The following is a 21,714-nucleotide window of genomic DNA, read 5'->3' as shown; positions in this document are numbered from 1 at the left end:
TAATTCAGATATGAAGTAGTTTGGTAACTTGAGTAAATGCTTCCATGATAATGTAACTCTTGTTCTGCTCAACAGAGAAAGTGCTAGCGAAGTAAACATAGTGAGTTATTAAAGCCACAGTGCACAAGTGGAGAAGTAATCTAATCTTTTTTTTAAATCTTAAAAAAAAAGTTCCATTGAGTAGAATGTCAATGAAGATGCAACAATCTACAGCCAAGAGATTTGGGAACAGTAACAGTTTATCTGTGTAATCACTTATGTGGAGAATCAGATGCAATAGATAAACAAGTGCATTGAGCATGAGTAGTCTGCATTCGCTGTCTTTTATTTGAAGTCAGATGGAAGGAAGCCTTAGAATGCTTGTTCAGACCTTGTTAAAGCACAGTAATGTTTTCCAGTTCATGGTTATCAGTCAAGTGTGAGTGGGCCATAAGAAGGATGATGGAGTCATCATCTATAGTACATGGGCCTGGCGACTGATCAAGGCCTACCCCAATCCTTTCTTTTTTCCCCCAGACCTTTTCACCCACTTGCCAGAGTCTTCTGTCCTAACTGGCATGCAATAATTTTTGTCTCCGATCTAATGGTTCCCAAAGCCTACATTTCAGTGAGAAGCACCTAAGCATGAGCTGAGCGGAGTAAATAGTCTGCTGTAATAACTCTAAGAAAACCAGCTTATCTTTCCTTGAGTCAGATACATTAGGAACAATTAAGCGGCTATTGGATAGATACATGGATGATAGTAAAATGAAGGTATGGAGGTTAGTCTGATCTTAGAGTAGGATAAAAGGTCAGCACAACATCGAGGGCCAAAAGGCTTGTACTGTGCTGTACTGCTCTATGTTCTAAAATGCTGACAGTGGAGCAGAGAAGCATATGTGTGTAGTGGTGGCAGAAACAGCAGAGGGATCCTAGGAGGGTGGAGATAAGTGGGATGGAAAGTAAGGACAAGGGGAATCTTATTCATTGTCTGGGAAAGGGGGAAAGCATGAACACAGAAAATAGATGCTGGAGTTAGCCATTTTGAGGAGGTTGAGGTTTTGTAGAGATTTATAAAATCATGAGGGATGCAGATCAGATGAATAGCAAGGGTCACCATTCACTGGGTGAAGACATTTCTCCCCCTTTTAGTCCTAAATGGCCTCCCCTCTCCTTAGACAGTGACTCCAGGCTCTAGACTCTCTGACCATCAGGAATATCCTTCATATATTTGCCCTGTCTAGTCCTATTAGAATTTAATGCTTCCATGAGACCTCTCTGATGGGTTGAACATGGCTGCGGGCCATCTCAAATAAGTGGAGGGGGATCCTTGGTTGAGGAAAAGCAGCCCAAAGTGGCATCATCGGAACACATGTAACAAAGCTGGAGAAACTGGGAGAATAAGATTGAATGGAACACTTGCAGGCAACAGAGTGTGTGGAGACATAGTCGAGGTCACTGTGAATTTATAATTTATATTGACAGTCTTCAAAAATAATAACCCTGAAGTCAAGGAAGAGAAGGGAAGAGTCCAGTGGACCAAGTGAAAGTGAGAGATGGATGGAAATTGGAAGCAAAACTGACTAATTTTTCAAATTCTTGACAAGAGCAAGAAGCAGCAATGAAGATGTGTATATAGAGAAAGAATTGTGGCTGTGGCCTGAGTAAGACTGGAACAAGGAATGTTCCACATTACCTGCAAATAGACATATGAAGCTGGCCATGCCCATACTTTTGACTTGGAGAAAATTAATTGTGTTAATGGAGAGGTTGTTCAAAGTGTAAACAAACACGGCCATGTGAAGGAATGGGTGGAGATTGAAAAGTGGCTTGTACAAGGAAGAAACAGAAGGCCTGCAGACCATCCTAATGTTTAGAGGGATTGTATATCCCGTTAAGAGGAGTTGGCTGGGGCCAGAAAACTGGAAATCATGGAAATGACATGAAGCTTCAAAAGAATCAAGAATGTGAGCTGGAAAGACTGAACAAGGGAGGAGGAAAAAAAAGTCAAGATATGAATAAGTAAGTCTGGTGAAACTAAGTGTCTTAAAAATATAGGTAGATAATAATAAATTGAATAAGGTATTTGGGAGATACGTTTTTTTCATCCAATATGTGACATGAATGTAGTAACCCAAAAGGAGAATTTACAGCAAACACCATTAGAATATATGAACGGATAATGGGATGCGAATTGGGGTTAGTTGAAGGGAGATGTGAGGAGGCCCAGGAGCATGAATGCCATCTCGGACTTGTTGGTCTGAATGGCCTGATTCTGTGTTGTAAACTTGATGTAACTCGAGTGCAAGTAGTAGCCTTGTTTTGATGTTTGGCTCCATTCCTGAAAACATTAGTTTAACTGAAGTACTTCTGTGTGAATCCAGTGTTTGCATTGGAATAGATGTTTAAAGCCAGTGTTGAGTTCCTTCAGACATCATCTTAATATGAAAACCAATATATTAATTTGTCATATGGTGCAACATTATGCAATCCAAGCTGAAATAACTGCAAAAATGCATTAATGAATGTAAACTGAAAACTATAGATTCACATACTTCAATGTCTCTCTTTCTTGTCCTCTCCTAGGCTCCACTAAAATTTTGAAGGCAGGGGACTTTTTTTTAAAACTTCATTGTTTCAGTATAAGTTAATATTCTGGTTTCTTTGACTATTTATGCAGCTTTCTGATTTATCTTGCTGTTTCTTCTGTGGCTTGTGGTACCAAAATTGACAGACTGACAGACCTGGGAAATGTGGCGTAGTTCTTCAGTCTCCATTTGGCCTGTTGACAGAGTTTAGTTTCACCTCATTATCCAAATGCAACTGTATTTGTAGCTGTTTACTTTGTAACATAGATAATTTATGTAATGGCTTTGAACGTGTTAGAACCTTATGGTCATTCACTTTTTAACTGAATGTGAATGTCACTGACAAGAACAAAATTTGTTGCTGACTCTTAATTTGAGTGGAATTTTCAGTAGGCTTTTCAGACTTGACCACACACGCTGTGGGTCTAGAGTTCTACGTAGGCCAAATCAAGTAAGGATGACCAATATCCCTCTCTTAAGGACAGAAATGAACCAAGTTGTTTTCTTTATATAACAACTGTTGGTTGTTTCATGGTTCTCCACTGTGAAAATAGCTTTCAATTCCAGATTCTTTTGTATATGAATTCAAATTCAACTAACTGCCATGGGGGAATTCGAATCCGCATGACCCAGAGCAGTAACCTGGGTCTCTGAATTACTTTTGTAGTGACATTACAACCTTGTCATTGTGCCAAAAATACAGCAATTAAATAGCACTGGAAGTGAGAAACACATACAAAGTTCCCAGGTCACATTACACCAATCAAGTTCCAATGTCAGATCAATCAGATGATTCGACCGTGACATAATAACACACATTGCATGATGAAAAATCAGAAATGCAAATATAACTCAAAGCTCCAATCCCAAAAGAAAGCAAATGAAGCTGTTATTTGGGGCAACATTAAATGAAAACTACCTGACCACATTACATCTTCATTGTTAAGCAATCCTACCTACTTTTTGGCTGGCATTTCTGTTATATACATTTATTTTAAAATCAACTTGTTTCATCCCTTTGTTTAAAAGTAAGGACTTTGCATTTGACTCTCCATTCCTAATAAAGACTTGATGTCTACGCTGCAAAGGGAGAATATGTTTTAATTCAGCCAATATCTAAGTTTTCATCTTAATGTCAAAAGCATCTCAAATGTTTGCATAGAAGCATCTAATTTTAATCTTTTTTAGCTGCCATCTCCCTGCTCCATGTTTGGGAGTCCTTTTATTTACCACACTACCTCTCTGAAGTTAATATGTATTGCTTTCTCAAGATTATAGATCAGCTGGAGAGATGTTGCATGATGACTGGAGAAAACATGTAAAATCTGAAGATGACTTTATGGATTGGAGTGAAGACATGCGAAATTCTGGAGATAATTACAGGAGAGGCGAACCACTGAGGTGATCAAAATGTTGGGATGTATCACTTAATGAAACTTCTAGCATCCCTATTGAGGGAAAATTAAATGCCTCAGCTGTTTGTGTTCTCGATGACAGCATTCAGGGCCCTACCTAAGCCCTTTTATATTCCCAGCCCTTCTCTTTTCATCTTTATAATTTGGATCACCCTCTTAATCTATTAATCCCTGGCTGATCATAAGCATTCTACGCACAAATAAATATGTTTTGAGGTTTGCTTAGCGTTAAAGATATTTAATGAATACAAGTTGGTGTATTGAACAATTTTCCAGCGGCAATTGTGCTGTATACTGAAAAGTTGGTTCAGATTGAAAGCAGAAAGTCTTTTTCATTTTTTAATCAAGTTTTTGTCTTTAACTTCGGGTTGCTAGTTACATTTTTCTTTCTTGCCTAGGAATTATCGTAATGATTACTCCAAAGGATCCGATGTTGATGATCGTTGGATGCAAAGTGACGTAAGTTGCTGAATGGTGTATGTAGTTGCCTGATAGTTTACTTTAGGTGTGGGTTTAAAATAGTTAATTATTTTCAGTCCCAAAATTTGGCCATTGCTAGCTTGGCCAGTGTTTATTGCTGTTGAAAAGGTGGTGAGTTTCCCGCTTAGACCACTCCAAGCCTTGGTGGGCAGGTAAACACTCTACTTAATCAATGCTGACAAGTTAAAACTTTGTGGTTACCAAATGTTTTCCAAATCTTGCCCCTTCAAAATCTTGAAGGCAGTGACTTATGCTGAATCTGATTCTGTAGGTACTGACAATTTGTCAATACTTGAATAAAGTAACCAACCTTTGTGTGTGAATCCAAGCACAGAGTTTTGGTTAGTTGGCTGTAAACCGTCGTTAACATGATTTTCTCGATCTCCATGAAACTTGACATGAGCATTTTTGCACTTTTAGGTGGCATATCCCAGAAAATTATGCACCTTGAGTGGGGTGAAAAACAAAAATAAAGCTTGTAAATAAAAGATTTTAAATGCAGCAACTTCACAATGTTTGAAGAATAATGAAATGGAACCTGTTGACCTTGTTTTTTAAAGACAACACTCAGCCTATACTTGTGCACAAATTTCCTATGTTGTTAAATGGGTCATGATGCACTTAGTAGTTTTTCAAGGAAGAAAAGGAACTGTCCATATGCTCAAAATTTGGCTCCTAAAGAGAGAAACTAATTTTATGTGTCACCTGAAATTGAAAGCATCTCCTAAAGGTATCTGGATAAAGTCTATGGTCAACCCATTGCTAACAACAATGTTTAAAAAAGGACAAAGTTATTCTTATATATGCAGCAAATGAATGAATGGCAGTATTTCTTTTCACGAGCAAACAAAACAACTTTAAAAGATAAGTAACCACATGCATAAATGCCAAAGTCAAGCCTACCTTTTCATAGGCAGTGCAGTGAACTAAAGCAAAAGATTTGCCAACTTCTTAAAGAACATAGAACTTTGGATCAGTACAGGCCTTCAGCCCTCTATGTTGTGTTCACCTTTTATCCTACTTTAAATTCAAACTAACCTATATACCCTATATTTGACTATTGGCCATGTGCCTATTCAAGAGTCGCTTAAATATCCCTAATGTATCTGACTATACTACCATTGCTAGCAGTGCATTCCATACACGCACACCACTCTGTGTAAAGAACCTACCTCTGACATCTCCTCAAACCTTCCTCCAATCACCTAAAAGTTTTACCCCCTCGTGATAGCCATTTCTGCCATGGGAAAAAGTATCTGGCTACCCACTCTAACTATGCCCTTGTATACCTTTACCAAGTTACCACTCATGCTTCTTTGCTCCAGTGAGAATGCAGATTTCTCCAGCTTCCTCATTTCCCCTCCCCCCACCTTATCTCAGTCCCAACCCTCAGACTCAGCACCGCCGCCTTGACCTGCAATCTTCTTCCCGACCTCTCAGTCCCCACCCCCTCTCCAGCCTATTACCCTCACCTTAACCTCCTTCCATCTATCATATTCCCAGCGCCCCTCCCCCAAGTCCCTCCTCCCTACCTTTTATCTTAGCCTGCTTGGCACACCCTCCTCAATCCTGAAGAAGGGCTTATGCCCGAAACGTCGATTCTCCTGTTCCTTTGATGCTGCCTGACCTGCTGCACTTTTCCAGCAACACATTTTTAAGCTCAGATCTCCAGCATCTGCAGTCCTCACTTTCTTCCAGTGAGAAAAGCCCTAGCTTCATAAGACAAGCCCTCCAGTCCAGGCAGCATTCTGGTAAATCTCCTCTGCACCCTCTCTAAAGCTTTCACATCTTTTCTATAAAGAGGCGACCAGAACTGAACACAAGTGTGGTCTAACCAGAGCTCTGTAGAGCATAACCTCGCAGCACTTAAACTCAATCCCCCCCTCTAATGAAAGCCCTTCTTAACAGCCCTATCAACTTGGGTGGCAACTTTGAGGGATCTATGGACATGGACCCCAAGATCCCTCTGTTCCTCCACACTGATAAGAATCCTGCCTTTTAATCTGCATTCAAATTTGACCTTCCAAAATGAATCACTTCACACTTTTCCAGATTGAACTCCATCTGCCACTTATCAGCCCAGTTCTGCATCCTGTCAATGTCCTGTTGCAACCTACAACAGCCTTCCAAACTATCCACAACTCCACTGACCTTAGTGTCATTGGCAAACTTACTAACCCACCCTGCCACTTGCTCATCTAAGTCATCTATTAAAATCACAAAGAGCAAAGGTCTCAAAACAGATCCCTGCAGAATACCACAGGTCATTGAGCTGTACGCTGATTACCATCCATCCACTACCATTCTGTGTCTTCTACAGGTCAGCCAATTCTGTATCTAGACAGCCACATTTCCCTGTATCCCATGCTTCTTAATTTTCTGAATGAGCCTACCATGGGGAACCTTATCAAACGCCTTGCTAAAATCCGTATATACCACATGCACTGGTCCACCTTCATCAGTGAGTTTTGTCACATCCTCAAAGAATTCAGTAAGGTTTGTGAGGCATGACCTGCTTCTCTCAGTCATGCTGACTATCTCCAATCAAGCTGTGTTTTTTCAAATAATCACAAATTCTGTTGCTGAGAATCCTCTCCAATAATTTGCCCACCACCGACATAAGAGTTTGACAAATTTGCACTTTTCATCAATTGTAAACTTATTCCAAGACCCATTATCCTGACTATGGTTTTCTAACTACATTAGATGTTTGACATAGGATCAGAAATAAGCCATTCAGCCCATCAACTCTGCTGTACCATTCAACAAGTTCATGATTGTTCCGAAAATCTTCAATTCCACTTTCTTGTCTTTTCCTCCAACCCTTGACAACCTTGACTGTACTTAATGACCCAACTTCCACAGTCTTCTGCAGTAACATATTCCACAGTTTCACAACCCTCAGAAGAGGCTCCTCCTCAGCACTGAATTAACTAGGCCATCTCTTTATGCTCTCTGCTCCTAGACTGTCCCACAGGTCAAAACAGCTCTATATCTACCCTGTCAAGTCCTCCTAAGGATCTTTACATATTGCAATAAAGTCACCTCTCTTTAACTAAACTTAAATGAGAAGAGACCTACATCTCCTCATAAGACAAGTCCTCCATGCCCAGATCAACCAAGAATATCTTCTCTGGACTGTCTCCAAGGCCAGCATATCTTGACCTAGCTCAGGGACTAAACGTCTCCATATTCTAAGTGCGGTCTGACTAGTGCCTTGTGTAGTTTTGGCAAGACTTCCTTGTTTTATACTCCATCTCCTTTGAAACGAAGGCCAATACTCCGTATATTTTCCTAATTACCCACTGAACCTGTTTGTTTGTTTGTTTACTTTTTATGATTTATGCGTGAGGAGTCCTAAATCCCACTGTGCTGCTGCTTTCTGCAGACTCTCCATTTAAGTAATATTCAGTATCTCAATTCTTCCCACCAAAGCGTTTCACTTCCCATTTCCACAAATTATATTCTGCTGGCCAAACTTTGCCTGCTCATGTAACTTGTCTATATACCTCTGCAAGCAGTGTCATCCACAAACTTAGCAATAATATTCACTTGAGTAACACAGTTCATGATTATATATTGTAAATAATTGTGCTCCCCTGCATCAATTCTTGTGGCACTCTGCTAGTTACAGGTTGCCATCCTAAAGAAGTCTCAGTATCCCAATCTTTTGCCTTGGTAGCCAATTCTCTATTAATGCGAATGCACTGCTACCAATACCAGTGGCTCTTAAGTAGCCTTGTGTTGTATCTTATCAAATGATTTGTGAAAATCCAAATTTTGACATCTACTGGTTTTCATCTATGTAATTTGCTTGTTGCTGCCTAAAAAAAAATACATTTTCCATACATGATTTCACCATCGTGTAGCCAAGTTGATTCTGTTTGATTATTTCTAAATGTGCTGTTCTTCTGTATTCTTTAAAATAGATTCATTTTCCCAATGACCGATTAATAGATGACAGATCTGCACGATGATTATTCCCATCTTAACCTCTCCACATTGAAGCCAGTTATTATTTTCCCAGACATATTGATCAGGGATCACTTGCAAAAACTTTCTAATCTGTACACCTCAACACCATGACATACAGGGAATGTTACATTCAGAAGACCATTTCGTAATCCTGCTATTAGTTTGAGATACCTTATTGAAGAACAATCATGTTAAAGGTAGTTTAGATATCTTGAGAGCACTGTCTACCTCTAGTTAACTGACCACTTTCGGATATTCTGTCTTTCCTCTGAAAATGTTTACCGTTGCACTTTTGAGGGCCCCAAACAGTCCTACAGGTGAGACCGAGGTTCACCTGCCTCTCCTCCAATCTAGTTTATTGTATCCAGTGCTCCCAATGTGGTCTTCTGTACATCAGTGAGACCAAACATAAACTCAGGATATGTTTCGCCGAGCATCTCAGCCAGGCCCACAGGTGCCAACCTGATCTTCTAGTCACCGCCCATTTTAATTCCTTTTTCCCACTCCTTTTTCTGACATGACCGTACTTGGCCTCCTCTATTGCCACAGCAAATCAGACCACAAATTAGACGAACAACGCTTCATTTTCTGCCTGGGCAGCCTTACAGCCCAGAGAACTCAACACTGAGTTCTCCAATTTCAAATAACATCTCTTCCCATCCTCTGATTCCCTTTCTAGCATCCCCCCCACAACTTCCATTCCTCTGATCGACCCTTTCTGCCACCAACCAGATTCACTCCTCCCATCAACCAACCTGGACTACCCTCTGTGTTCACCTTTCCCTTCCTCGTCACCCCGCTCCTCTCCCCAAAACTCTCTTTCTCCCCCCCACCCTTTATCTGCAGTTCCCCTTACACCTTCCCCCAGTCCTGAAGAAGGGGTACACCCAAAATGTTGACTTCTCTATCTCCTGATGCTGCCTGGTTTGCTGTGTTCTTCCAGCCTCCTGCTTGTCCACCTCAGAAGAGAGTAGAATAGGATAATGAATATAAATCAGGTAATCTATCAGCGCATGCTGGCATTAAACTGGAAGTCTTCTGAGCCTGATAGCAAAAGTAAAATATATAATATTTCCCAGGAACGTAATGTTGTGGCTGCTTTCATCTTCAGCTTGGAGTGGCATTCCTCCAGGATTGTTCTGAAGTTTGCAAGAAATAAGATCTATTTCCAGGATATTTGTGAGGAATCTATAATCAAAATCATGGGAATGTTAGCACTTCCAAGTTTTTATCAATAGAAATATTGGGAATGCTGGCAGAGGCCTACATGACTGTCGTGGGAATCTTGTAATGAAAGGTCCAGGAGTGTATTTAACTAGAATGAACATCCCTATGTCCAGCAATGTATTTTCCCACATGTATTTCCAAAGAAAATTGTTCCACTTCCTTCATCTGTAAATTCTCTAAACCTTCTATCGATTTGTCAACATTGGTTCTCTTGAGGAAGAAAAATCCCAAAATAATTCTGCCATTCATGTGGAACAGTAAGAACACTCACTGTTCAAAATTGTAGGCTCACCACTCGTGGCAGTATTAATGAGTAGACATGTTTATTTCTGATTTATAAGCAAAAATAACATCATTTGTTTTATTAGTCATCTTTACAACTAAAGTTAATTTTAAGTATACATCGTGTATTTGGTGCAGTTAGTTTCTTATATCTGTGTTTTCCCACTTCTGTTGAGTTTTAGTTTGAACCGTACAGATCATCTGATTCCAAACTTGCCTATACAAACGAGGATTTTTTTGAATATTTGGTGAGTCTGAAATTTTTACTGTAGAGAATTTGTGGAGAACCCGATAAACACAGCAATCAAAACACCAAATTATATTAATTGGAAAACAACACTAGTTTTTAAAATTGTTTCTGCCACTAATGTTGCAGAAGATTTTTATACTCATAACAGGTAAACTTTGCATAGAAAACTGTCTGAACCCTTTTAAGTTTTACAATATCCTTCCGATAGGAAGACCAGAATTGCACGCAATGTTCCAACAGTGGCCTAACCAATGTCCTGTACTGCTGCAGCATGACCTCCCAACTCCTGTACTCGGTACTCTGACCAATAAAGGAAAGCATACCAAATGCCTTCTTCACATTCCTATCCACCAGTGACTCCACTTTCAAGGAGCTATGAACTAGGACTCCAAGGTCTATTTGTTCAGCAACACTCCCTAGGACTTTATCATTAAGTGTATAAGTCCTGCTCTGATTTGCTTTCCCAAAATGCAACACCTTGCATTTATTTAAATTAAACTCCATCTGCCACTCCTCAGCCCATTGGCCCATCTGATCAAAATCTCATTGTAATCTGAGGTAACATTCTTCACTGTCCATTACACCTCCAATTTTGGTGTCATCTGCAAACTGACTAATTATACCTCTTATGTTCACATCCAAATCATTTATATAAATGACGAAAAGAATTGGACCAAGCACTGATCCTTGTGGCACTCCTCTGGTCACAGGCCTCCAGTTTGAAAAACAACCCTCCACCAGTACCCTCTGTCTTCTAACTTTGAGCCAGTTCTATATCCAAATGGCTAGTTCTCCCTGTATTCAATGAGATCTAACCTTGCTAACCAGTCTCCCATGATGAACTTTGACAAACGCCTTAATGAAGTCAATATAGATCACATCCACCACTCTGCCCTCATCAATCCTCTTTGTTACTTTTCTTGTGTATTGTCTTACAGCAAAATTTTCAAATCACTAGTGATAGTGACGCAAGTTTTGCCTTGAAAGTTACACAGAGTCTCACAGATGGACTAATGGAATATCGCCTCAAGACAATGACTGGACTAGTAAGTATTTGAAATGATTTCAATTGCGCTATTTGTTTCTGTCATTTTGGTCTGAGTTTGAAACACTTTAGCACTAATTCTCCAAATCCAGAAAAAATGACCTAGGTCTGGTCCAGAGCAAGCAGAATTAAATTGAGAGACTGTGAATCTTCCTCTAACTTGAATGACTCTGTTTTTAACTAAGGAAAGATAAATGCAGTGAGGTGACAACACTTAAAGGTGTACAGTTTGCTAATGAAGAGCAGTTGAGATGACAGAAAATTTGACTAATTCTTTCGAATAATAGAGACAGGGTAGCACCACAAACTTTTAGGGATGAAGAAATGAAATTCTGCTACAGGATGGTCCATTATCAAAGCCTGATGGCTACCCGCCAATAAAAGTGCAATTACAGACTGAGGGGCATCAGCAACCTAAGTAATGTGGTCATCAAGGTGTCTCAAACCTAAATCAAGTAATTGCTGGTATTGTGAATAGAATGAATGTAATTATTCAAATCTCTGGTGAGAGTTTATGCTTCACTACTGTGAGGATTAATTGATGGTCATTCATGCCTGCATTCTGTTCACCTTGTGTTAATATATTTAAGTAATAAGAGATGAATGTATTTGTTCATACACAGATAACAACCTGTTTTAATTGCTGTGTATTACATTGTATTAAGTGTTTTGTTGTTAAATGTATTTTTTAAAAAATGAGCCATCCCTTCTACTTGTGGTGAAGTAAGTTTCAAAATGTTGTAAATTTCAGTCTGCCAGAATGCCTCCTGCAAACATGAGGTTTTTTTTTTGAAAAAATTCAAAATGTTCAATTTTTAGGTTTATGGTCGATATGTGTTAAAGCAATTGGGTGATTTTGTCTGAAGTAGCTAATTTGCTAACTATGCATGTAAAATCCTTTACAATTCCTTTCTTTAATCATTTTTATTGCACCTAGTAGACTTCTCATGCTTTTCTTCCATCAGAATCAAGACAAAAGGCCTTTCTTGGATGAGGAATTGAGACACCTTCCCAGTATATCAGATGAACATTCAAGATACGAATCTCCCATGTCACATTCAACTTTGTCACGTCCAGCTTTATCAGATCCAGCACCAGGAAACACTCAGAGATACGCTGGTAGCTCAACTAACTTTAGACCTAAATATAAAGGTAAATTGAGCAAAACATTTGTATCTTCAAAGACTTACAGCAAACCTCATTGCAATATAATGTAGATTGAATTCCTGACTACTTTCTATCAGCAATGTAACTGGAGAAATAAATGAAAAGTAAAATTGACCATTACCAATGTAGCTTGCCTTTTGGCCAAAAATATGAATCAGCTGTGAAACTTAACAGAATAAAGTTAGGCCAAGGCAATAAAGACCATATTGGACATAACCTTTGTGGCAGCACAATGGCGCAGTGGTTAGCACTGTTGCCTCACAGCACCAGGAACCCAGGTTCGAGTCCAGTCTCAGGCGACTGGGTGGAGCCTGCACATTCTCCCCATGTCTGCGTGGGTTTCCTCTGGTTGCTCTGGTTTCCTCTCACAGTCCAAAGATGCACAGTTTAGGTGAATTGGCCATTCTAAATTGCCTGTAGTGTTAGGTGCATTAGTCAGAGGGAAATGGATTTGGGTGGGTTACTCTTCGGAGGCTCGGTTGGACTTGTTGGGCCAAAGGGCCTTAATCTAGTCTAATTATCAAAATAGCTGGACTTATGCACTCTGAATTACTCTGCTAACTTTAAGCCAGCAGGCAAAAAAACATGATTTGAAAAGACAACACAGCAGTATTTGAAGAATAATCTCCAGTATAAACTTTGAGTTATGATGAAAAGTTAAGAAAATCTCAAGCTGTACACTCTAAAGAGGATGTTAAGGGACAAAATTACTTAAGTAAAAGTGTTGATTTGCCTTACATATACCTAATGTTGTGTAGACCTGAATGCCAACAGGTTATGTAAATGAAAGTGAAACTTGGTTTGTTGAAGAAGTAATTTTTCTTTAAATTAGCATAACTGTTGGATTTTGTAGATAAGAAGAGCTGCTCTAAAGGAATAAAAACAAAATGCAGTGGGAAAATTTCAGGTTTGTGAGCAGAGAAACAAAGTTAATGTTTTCCATCCAAAATGACTTCCTCTCAACATCTACAAAGTACATTACTATTTTTTTAAACTGCTCGAATACTTTGATTATATATAGTGAATTACTGTAAAATAGGAATAAACTTCATTGACCAAGTTTCTTTTTCTTGTCCACGACACTTGTGAATTCTATGCAAAACTATTTGAAACCATAAAACGGTACATGAAAATATTTCTACTTTAGACTTTGAAAATATTAATACTGCTTTGCTGTACAACTTTAAGTGCCTCTTATTGGTTTATTGTATTTTACAGTTGGTGGTGCCTGGAAAAAAGCAGTTGCAATGCAATCTAAAGCAAATTTCAAAAAAACAGGTTTTCAATCAAATCGAAGGCCACTCAAACCATCAACATTTCACACCAGTCTGTCAAAATCAAAACATGGTGGTATTTTGACCCCACACCTGCTTAAGGCGGTCCGTGGAATGGATATTAATAGAGCCACTAAAACCTTGGCTAAACTATCAAAAACTAATCCAGCACTGAAAGGTGAGAATTGCATATCCTCTTAATTTGTCAATTTACATTTGTTTAGTGAAGTTTGATTTTTTGTGCCATTATCCAAGTGTACTAAATTTCATTATGTAGCAAAATTAATTCTTGTAATAATCAAATAATTATCATTGTGTATTTTGATTTTTGTCATGTTATTTGATCATTTAGAACTTGGATTTGTAGAAGTTATCTTATTGGGAGCTTAGCATACTACTGGAGCTGCTTCTGTAACATCAGTGGCAGTACCTGCACTATGTGGTTTCAAAATGGAGTCTCAGCAGCAACTTCACACAGGCAATTAGGAAGAACAATTGATCTTGGCCGGTGACCCAAAATTTTACTTCACTTTCCACAAATGATTGTGAAGAGAGTTAATTAAATGCCATAGGGATTAGTGTCAAAAAGTGTGGTGCTGAGAAAAGCACAGCAGGTTAGGCAGCACCCAAAGAGCAGGAAAGCCATCGTTTTGGCCATAAGCCCTTTATCAGGAATTAGTGATTAGGGATTAGTATTGCAGTCGCAACTATTTACAATTTAATGACATTGTTGAACATTAGTGGGAAATTAAGTTGTGAGCAGGACAAAGTTTGCAAAGGAATATAGCTTAAGTAAGTGGATGAAAAATATGTGGATACAGTGTAATGTACTTTTTTTTAGTAAAAATGGATAGATGTGGGTGCTCTCTTGTGAATCTCAATGTTAGTGTACAGGTACATCATAACTTGCAACAGAGTCTAACATTCACATTACCTTACAAGAATATAAAAACAGGGAAGTCTTACTCTGAAGTGTGGGGTGAGAGGAGGGGTGTCTGTAAGGTACCTGCTGAGAGGGTTGCGAGCTGTCTTGAGGTTTCAGCTTTCACTCATTGGAATTCGGAAGAATGAAAAATGAGAAGTGATGTTATTGAGACATTCCAGAGTCTATGGCTGCATCTCACGGCAGAGAATATGTTCTTTCTGTTAATTGCACTGTCCAGCTCTTCCATCATAAACCATTTGGTTATTTATTCACTTTCATATTGAAAGTTCAAATTAAATCATTATGCACTTTCCTTTCAATCAGTGAATTCCATATTATAAAATTGTGATGTTGACTTTGTGTAGCTTTCCTTCAGTTATTTTATGAATAACCCTCAAAATTAAATTCCCCCATAACATTGTGCTCTAAAGAAGGCAACTCAAACTTCAGTAACCTCTCCACATAACTGACGTTCATCATCTTTAGTACCGTTGCATCTTCTCTTAAATCTTGTCATCCTTAATTTTTCCTCCATGAACTAGATGTTCTGGTCGATGGAAGTGCTACTGACTGCAAAGAAAATTACTGCCTCACTTTTTTTATGTCCTTGCAGTTAGGTCTTTGACTTTGCTGCACCATCAATTGTTTCATTTAGTTATCCATAGAGAATAATGGAGAGACTTCTTTTTTGACTGTCAAATCAGTTTTGAAGATCGAGGGGAATGATGGTGTGGAATGGGCTTGTTGACCAGTGACCGACATCAAAATTAACAGTGGAGCAATGCTAGAGTATCACTCAAAATGTTTGTATCTCTGAAACTGAAGTTACTATCAACTATAAGAGGCCCACATTTTCCCGGTGGTTCAAACACCCTGTGCACAACAGCACGGAATGTCTCTGGCATAAGAATATCTAACCTTTTTAAGCAATGATTTCTGTATGAAAAGCCAAAGATCTCTCCTTTCCTTTATTCTATTTAATATTGCTTCTGTTCATATGGTTTCATTTTTTCTTCCAAAGTACATAACTTAATGCAGAGAATTGTGAAGTGTATCTGAACATGTGTGCTCATTTCCTTAGCCTGCCTGTACCCTCCTGAAGTTCTCTTCTCTTTATACTGGTATAGAAGGCAGGTCAAAAAGAGATTCACTTCACTAGGCTGATTCCTGGGATGAAGGTATTATCAAGAACAGCTAAACCGACTTAGTTTATTTCAGTAAGATAACCCCTCATTCTTCTGAGGGGGAATAACAGGGTAAAAGTTGTGAAGATGTTTCCATTAGTGGGAAAACCTCAAACTGGGGATCTGGTAACAGAATAAAAGGACACGCATACTTCTGAAACTGAGGTGCCAAGGAATTTCTTCTACAGAGTAGTGAATATTTGGACTGAAGGTATGTGAAGAGAAAGTAGATAGGGGACTAGAGGACCTGGTGCAAGAGTTGTGGCCTGGGCCAGTTTTGAGCTAAATGGTGATATTCCTGTTCCTACTTATTCTCATGGAATATATTTATGGCTGAGATGGACAAACTGGGGCGTAGGGCTAACCTTGGGCCTTACTATTTGAAATGATAGCAGAACAGGCTTGTCAGCCCATTTGGTCTTCTGTTCTTACATACCTTGGCTATTCCTCTTTTTTTTTTTTACAAAAAGGGTTTAAGGTTTTGTACCATCCAATCCTCTTGGGGCTGACTTTCCTCACACTGACTCAGAATAGAAAAGATTAGTCATACAGCAAGGAAATAGACCCTTCAGATCAACCAGTCCATGGCGAACGTAATCCCAAACTAATTAGTCCCATTTAAATACTCCTAGCCCATATCCCTCCAAACCTTATCCAAATTTTTTTAAACATTATAATTGTACCCGCATCCACCACTTCCTCAGGAAGTTCGTTTCATACACAAAACACCCTGTCAAAAAAAATTGCCTCGTCTTTTTAAAAATCTTTCTCCTCTCACCTTAAAAATGTGCCTTCTAGTTTTGAAATCCAACATCCTAGGGAAAAGACAACTACCATTATCTATACTCATTATTTTATTAACTTCTATAAGATTGCCTTTAAACCTCCTATGCTCCAGTGAAAAATGTCCCAGCCTATCCAGTCTTTATAACTCAAACCTTCCATACCCTGCAACATCATGGTTTGATCTTTGGTACATATGTTTTAAATTGCTCTGCACTTAGTTTAGAATAATTTGTATTTTTTCACTTCATGGTAATTTTCTTTGTTTCTAGGTGTAAAGGTCTCTGTCTTGGTTAATGTCCTGATAGAGGCTGGTGTGCTGAAGAATATGCAGACTTAAGACCAGCACCACCTGAATAAGTGGAGTTGGTATTTACATGAGAACATCAGGAGGACTGTAATAAAAATTACACTTTTTTGCTTCTTGTGAGACTTTAAGCTTTATTCAGATTATTATCTTAGAAGATGACCACTGGTAAAACTTTGAAATTCTTCATTAAATTCAGTTTTTAAAAAAACCAGACTAGCTTGTATGAAATAAACTTTTTTCATATCTTTTGGGGGTGGTGAAACATTTTGGGATATCAAATGTTTTGTTGCATTTTTCTTAAGGTTGATGGATGTTTCTCAAGTATTTTTTGTTTAACATATTCTATATATGGTATAGACTGTTCAATGAAACCTTGCAGCTTTGATTCCATTTGTAATAAATACTGTTGTCCATGGTGAAATATAGTGACTTACCTTTTTGCCTGGATTCAGTCACATGTTAAATCTTGGTGTACTCATCATATTGCAGTAACTCATCAAAACTTCAGAGTTGAAAAATATTAACATTGTTGTGTTCTTGGATTTAATTTATAAATTGAGATCCTGAAAATTACTGAGGAGAATTAATTAGATGTATGTAGGGCTTCCTAATCTTAACTAAAAGATCAAGGCTACAAATTAAGTTCTCATTAATTTTATGGGTTTTTACTATATTCCTTGTAGATGAATTCATGATTTCAAACATCAAATACTGGCATTAAAAAACTTTGTGACTAGTCTTCAGTAAAGTACAATAAAATGTATTTTTTGTTTAGTTTTCTAAACAGGTTTGAGAACTAAATTAAGGTCAGAAATTGTTCTGTAACAACACAAAAACAGTTGCTTTACAGTTGAATTATTTTTTGATCTCCTGCATTGTTTAACGTCCTGTGCTTAACAAATGCACTGCACTATGTCAAAAATAAAGCATTATACACCTCCTGTATGAATTTGAATTGGTGTTGCCAATTTCAGAACAGGATGGTGAAATGGAAAGAAGGGGATTTCCATAATCCAGCAGGTTAATTGTTAGCAGCTTGTTTATATATAATACTCCTGGGGTTCATTTCAAACTTGGCCTGGCACAGTAATGTACTAATAAGCAGACATCTTGATTTCAATATCTGAATGTGGATCAGTGATTTTTTGAATTAGTTAATGGATGTGACATCATTAGCAAGGTCAACATGTATTGAGAAGTTAGTATTCAGACACCTTCTTGAACCCCAGCAGAGTTTTGACTCAAAGCGAGGCCAATTAAGGCAGTAGTTAAAAGTCACAACAGTTCTTCGAAGATACCTCAAACCTCAGTCACATAAATGCCATCGATTTCCCTCCTGACAGGTTATGTGAAAACCAACTTGGTTTTTATGACAGAAGATTCTGCATCGTCAATTGTAATACAAATTTATTTAAACTTCAATCTTCCAGATTTGAACTCCTCTCCAGATCATCTTTCCAGGTGCTTATCATCAATCGTTACACTACAGTACCAGTCCATAGAGACCTAAATTTAGTGTAAAAGCAAAGTAGTCCAGGTTGTTGGAGAAACTCAAAGTCTAGCTGCATCTTTGAGAAAGAGAGTTAATTTTGAGTCCAATATGACTGAGTTATGGAGTTGCACAGCATGGAAACAGATGCTTCAGTCCAACTCGCCAACAACAACCAGATGTCCTAAATTTATCTAGTCTCATTATGACATTTAGCTTGGCTCTCTCTAAACTCTTTCTATTACTATACCCATCTACATGCCTTTTAAATGCTATAAATTGTACCAGCCTTTACTACTTCCCGTGATAGCTAATTCCATACACTCACCACCCTCTACGTGAAGAGGTTGAGCCTTAGACTCATTTTATATCTTTCCCTTTCACCGTAAACCTACACCCTCCAGTTTTGGACTCCCCAACCCTGGGGAAAGACAGATCTTGGCTATTCACCCCATGCATGCTGCTGACTTTATAAACCTGAACAAGGTCTCACCTCAGCCTCTGATGCTCCAGGGAAAATAGCCCCAGCCTATTTCAGCCTCTCCCTGTAGTTCAAAACCTCCAACCCTGGCGACATCCTTCCTATAAGAGGGTGCCAGAATTGAATACAATATTCTGGAAGTGGCCAAACCAACATCTTGTACAGCAGCCACATGCCATCCCACTTCCTATACTCCATGCTCTGACCAATAAAGGCAAATGTACCAAACACATTTTCACTATCATGTCTACCTGTGACTCTGCACCCCAAGGTCTCTTTGTTCAGCAACACTCCCCAAGACCCGAACATTAAGTGTACAAGACCCGAACATTAAGTGTACAAGTCCTGTCCTGATTTGTCTTACCAAAATGCAACACCTCCTGTTTATCTGAATTGAACTCAAAGTACCACACCATCTGATCAAGGTCCTACTATACTCTGAAGTAACCTTGGCTGACAACTCCACCACCATTTTGGAGTCATCTGAAAACTTACTAACCATTTGTGCTGTATCCAAATCATTTATATAAATAGCAAAAAGCAGTTGACCTAGAACCGATCCTTGTGGCACACCACTGGTCACAGGCCTCCAGTCCAAAAAGCAACCGTCCTCCAACCTGTCTCTTGCCTTCATGCCAATCTTGTATCCAAATGGCTAACTCTCCCTGGATTCCAAGTGAGCTAACTATGCTAACCAGTCTACCACCAAAGTGTGGAACAGTACAGCAGATGAGGCAGTATCAGAGTAGCAGGAGAATCTATGTTTCAGGCATAAGCTCACATTGCTGACGAAGAGGTCATTGCCCAAAACATTAATTCTCCTGCTTCTCAGATGCTGCCTGACCTGCTGTGCTTTTCCAGCACCACATTTTTTGACTTTGATCTCCAGCTTCACTTCCATCTAACTAGTCTACTGTACAAAACCTTGGCAAACATCTTGCTGAAGTTCATTTCGACAACATCCACCATTGCCTTAATCTTCTTTATCACTTTTTAAAAAGTTCCTGGCCCTACCTAAAATTTGATCCTGATAATATCTTATTATTCAAAACAAAATCTCAGCATCATGTTATAATTGGTTCTTTGATGTTAGTTAATGTTTACATTGAGTGATGTGATGTCCAAGAACTAATCAGTGCTGTTCAGCACCACCAAAATAAGGTGTGGTTTGATTTAAATTCATCGTGCTTGGTTTTCTTTCTCCTTCAGTTCAAGAGAAGCAGTACAGTAGTGCCATGCTAATTGCATACAAGAATTCTATGATTGAGCCTGTGGCTGATGTTGCACATACTTTATTCTGCTTTTTTTTTTCATAGGATGTAATCATAGACAGTAAGGCCAGAATTTTTTGCCTAGCGCTAATTCCCCTTGAACTGAGTAACTTGAGACGGCATTTAAGAGTCAACCATACATTGTGGGTCATTTGTCACATGTAGACCATTGTGGTTAAGGATGTTGGATTTCCTCCTCTAATGCAAGAAAACTAAAAGGACACTGGAGGCTCAATGACACAACAGTAAACACGGATGAATATACAGCACACTTCCAACTCCATAAAACTCAATTTACTATGTACTTAAACAAATAACACACGTTTTAAACTACCAGACATAGCTCAATTACTGTCTTTTATTACTTTTGTTTCTGTAACTAACCCTATACAGCACACTTCCAACTCCATAAAACTCAATTTACTATGTACTTAAACAAATAACACATGTTTTAAACTACTGACATAGCTCAATTACTGTCTTTTATTACTTTTGTTTCTGTAACTAACCCTAATCATTATTACCTAGGAGAGGTGGCAGCTGGCCAGGCTGGAACTCCTCCTGATGTCTTCAACACACCACCTGATGTACGATACCTCCTGTACTTAATCTTTGAAGTCCTGCTGAAAATCAAGGATTTTCTTTAGACACCAGTCTCTGAGCCAAGAGTATACCTTATTTGGAATTACCCGTGCGTGTGTCCAATCCCAAGTGTTTTGTCCTTATTTAGTAGAGACAGCAGTTCCTGATTTCCTGCAACCTTAGCTCTTGGCAGACTTGAATGACTTAGCATAATTCCACTCACATAAGAGCTCATTGTAAAGCCTCTTATCAGTTCCTGTTGTCTTCAGCCTTATCCAATGCAAGAAGTGAAAGGAGAGCAGAGGCAATGAATGGAAAGTTAACTTTTTTTTTAAAAAAACATTCCAAATGGAATTTAAATTCAATGAATAATCAAAGCAGCTGTCATTGGGAGATTTGATGCCACATACTGACAATATTAATCTTGGTCTCTCAATTACTACATTAGCATTATGCTACTATGGGGTCAGGTGGCTGGATAACTGGTTTGCAATGCAGAATAATGCCAGCAGTATGGGTTCAATTCCCACACTGGTGGAGTTACCATGAAAGGTTCCCCATTGCTATCTCTTCCCTTGTCTTATTGGTGGTAACCCTCATTAAACCAGCTCCCTCTACCTTTCTTCATAAGGCATGACCTTCAGTCCAGGCAGCATTCTAGTAAATCTCCTCTGCACCCTCTCTAAAGCTTCCACATCTTGCCTATAAAGTGCAACCAGAACTGAACACAACTGTGGCCACACCAGAGTTCTGTACAGCTGCAACATGACCTCATGGCTCCGAAACTCAATCCCTCTACCCAACAAAAGCTAACACACGGTATACCTTCAACTTGGGTGGCAACTTTAAGGGATCTATGGATATGGATCTCGAAATCCCTGTTACTCCAAACTGTCAAGAATCCTGCCTTTAACTATGTGTTCTGCATTCAAATTTGATCTTCCAAAGTGAATCACTTCACACTTTTCATCGACTACTTATCAGCCCAGTTCTGCATCCTGTCAATG

General features: G+C 38.8%; 1 protein-coding gene and 1 long non-coding RNA gene across 6 annotated transcripts in view; one reads left to right on the top strand and one right to left on the bottom strand.

Moving 5' to 3' along the window:
• Positions 1 to 17,305, top strand: part of LOC122549862 — a 55,252-nt gene extending 37,947 nt beyond the window's left edge. For all 4 annotated transcript variants that reach the window (XM_043690022.1, XM_043690018.1, XM_043690021.1 and 1 more), the window contains 7 exons: positions 3,839 to 3,968; positions 4,381 to 4,441; positions 10,129 to 10,194; positions 11,135 to 11,242; positions 12,207 to 12,393; positions 13,627 to 13,860; positions 16,847 to 17,305. In XM_043690022.1, the coding sequence (XP_043545957.1) occupies positions 3,839 to 3,968; positions 4,381 to 4,441; positions 10,129 to 10,194; positions 11,135 to 11,242; positions 12,207 to 12,393; positions 13,627 to 13,860; positions 16,847 to 16,914 (854 nt within the window). In that variant the 3' untranslated portion in view covers positions 16,915 to 17,305. The remainder of the gene's footprint in view (positions 1 to 3,838; positions 3,969 to 4,380; positions 4,442 to 10,128; positions 10,195 to 11,134; positions 11,243 to 12,206; positions 12,394 to 13,626; positions 13,861 to 16,846) is intronic.
• LOC122549863 overlaps positions 1 to 21,398 on the bottom strand; it is a 52,770-nt gene extending 31,372 nt beyond the window's left edge. Inside the window, exons 1-3 of one of the 2 annotated variants that reach the window (XR_006311685.1) lie at positions 20,650 to 21,398; positions 4,773 to 4,908; positions 2,535 to 2,761 (exon numbers count right to left, since the gene is read on the bottom strand). This is a non-coding gene — a long non-coding RNA (uncharacterized LOC122549863). The remainder of the gene's footprint in view (positions 1 to 2,534; positions 2,762 to 4,772; positions 4,909 to 20,649) is intronic. The other variant, XR_006311686.1, reaches the window with a different exon arrangement.
• Positions 21,399 to 21,714: the final 316 nt, after the last annotated feature.

The sequence above is a fragment of the Chiloscyllium plagiosum genome, chromosome 5 (genome assembly GCF_004010195.1).
Source record: "Chiloscyllium plagiosum isolate BGI_BamShark_2017 chromosome 5, ASM401019v2, whole genome shotgun sequence".
In the NCBI taxonomy this organism is placed as follows: Eukaryota; Metazoa; Chordata; class Chondrichthyes; order Orectolobiformes; family Hemiscylliidae; genus Chiloscyllium; species Chiloscyllium plagiosum.
Note: the sequence above shows the minus strand (reverse complement) of the source record. Positions and strands in the feature narration are given on the sequence as shown.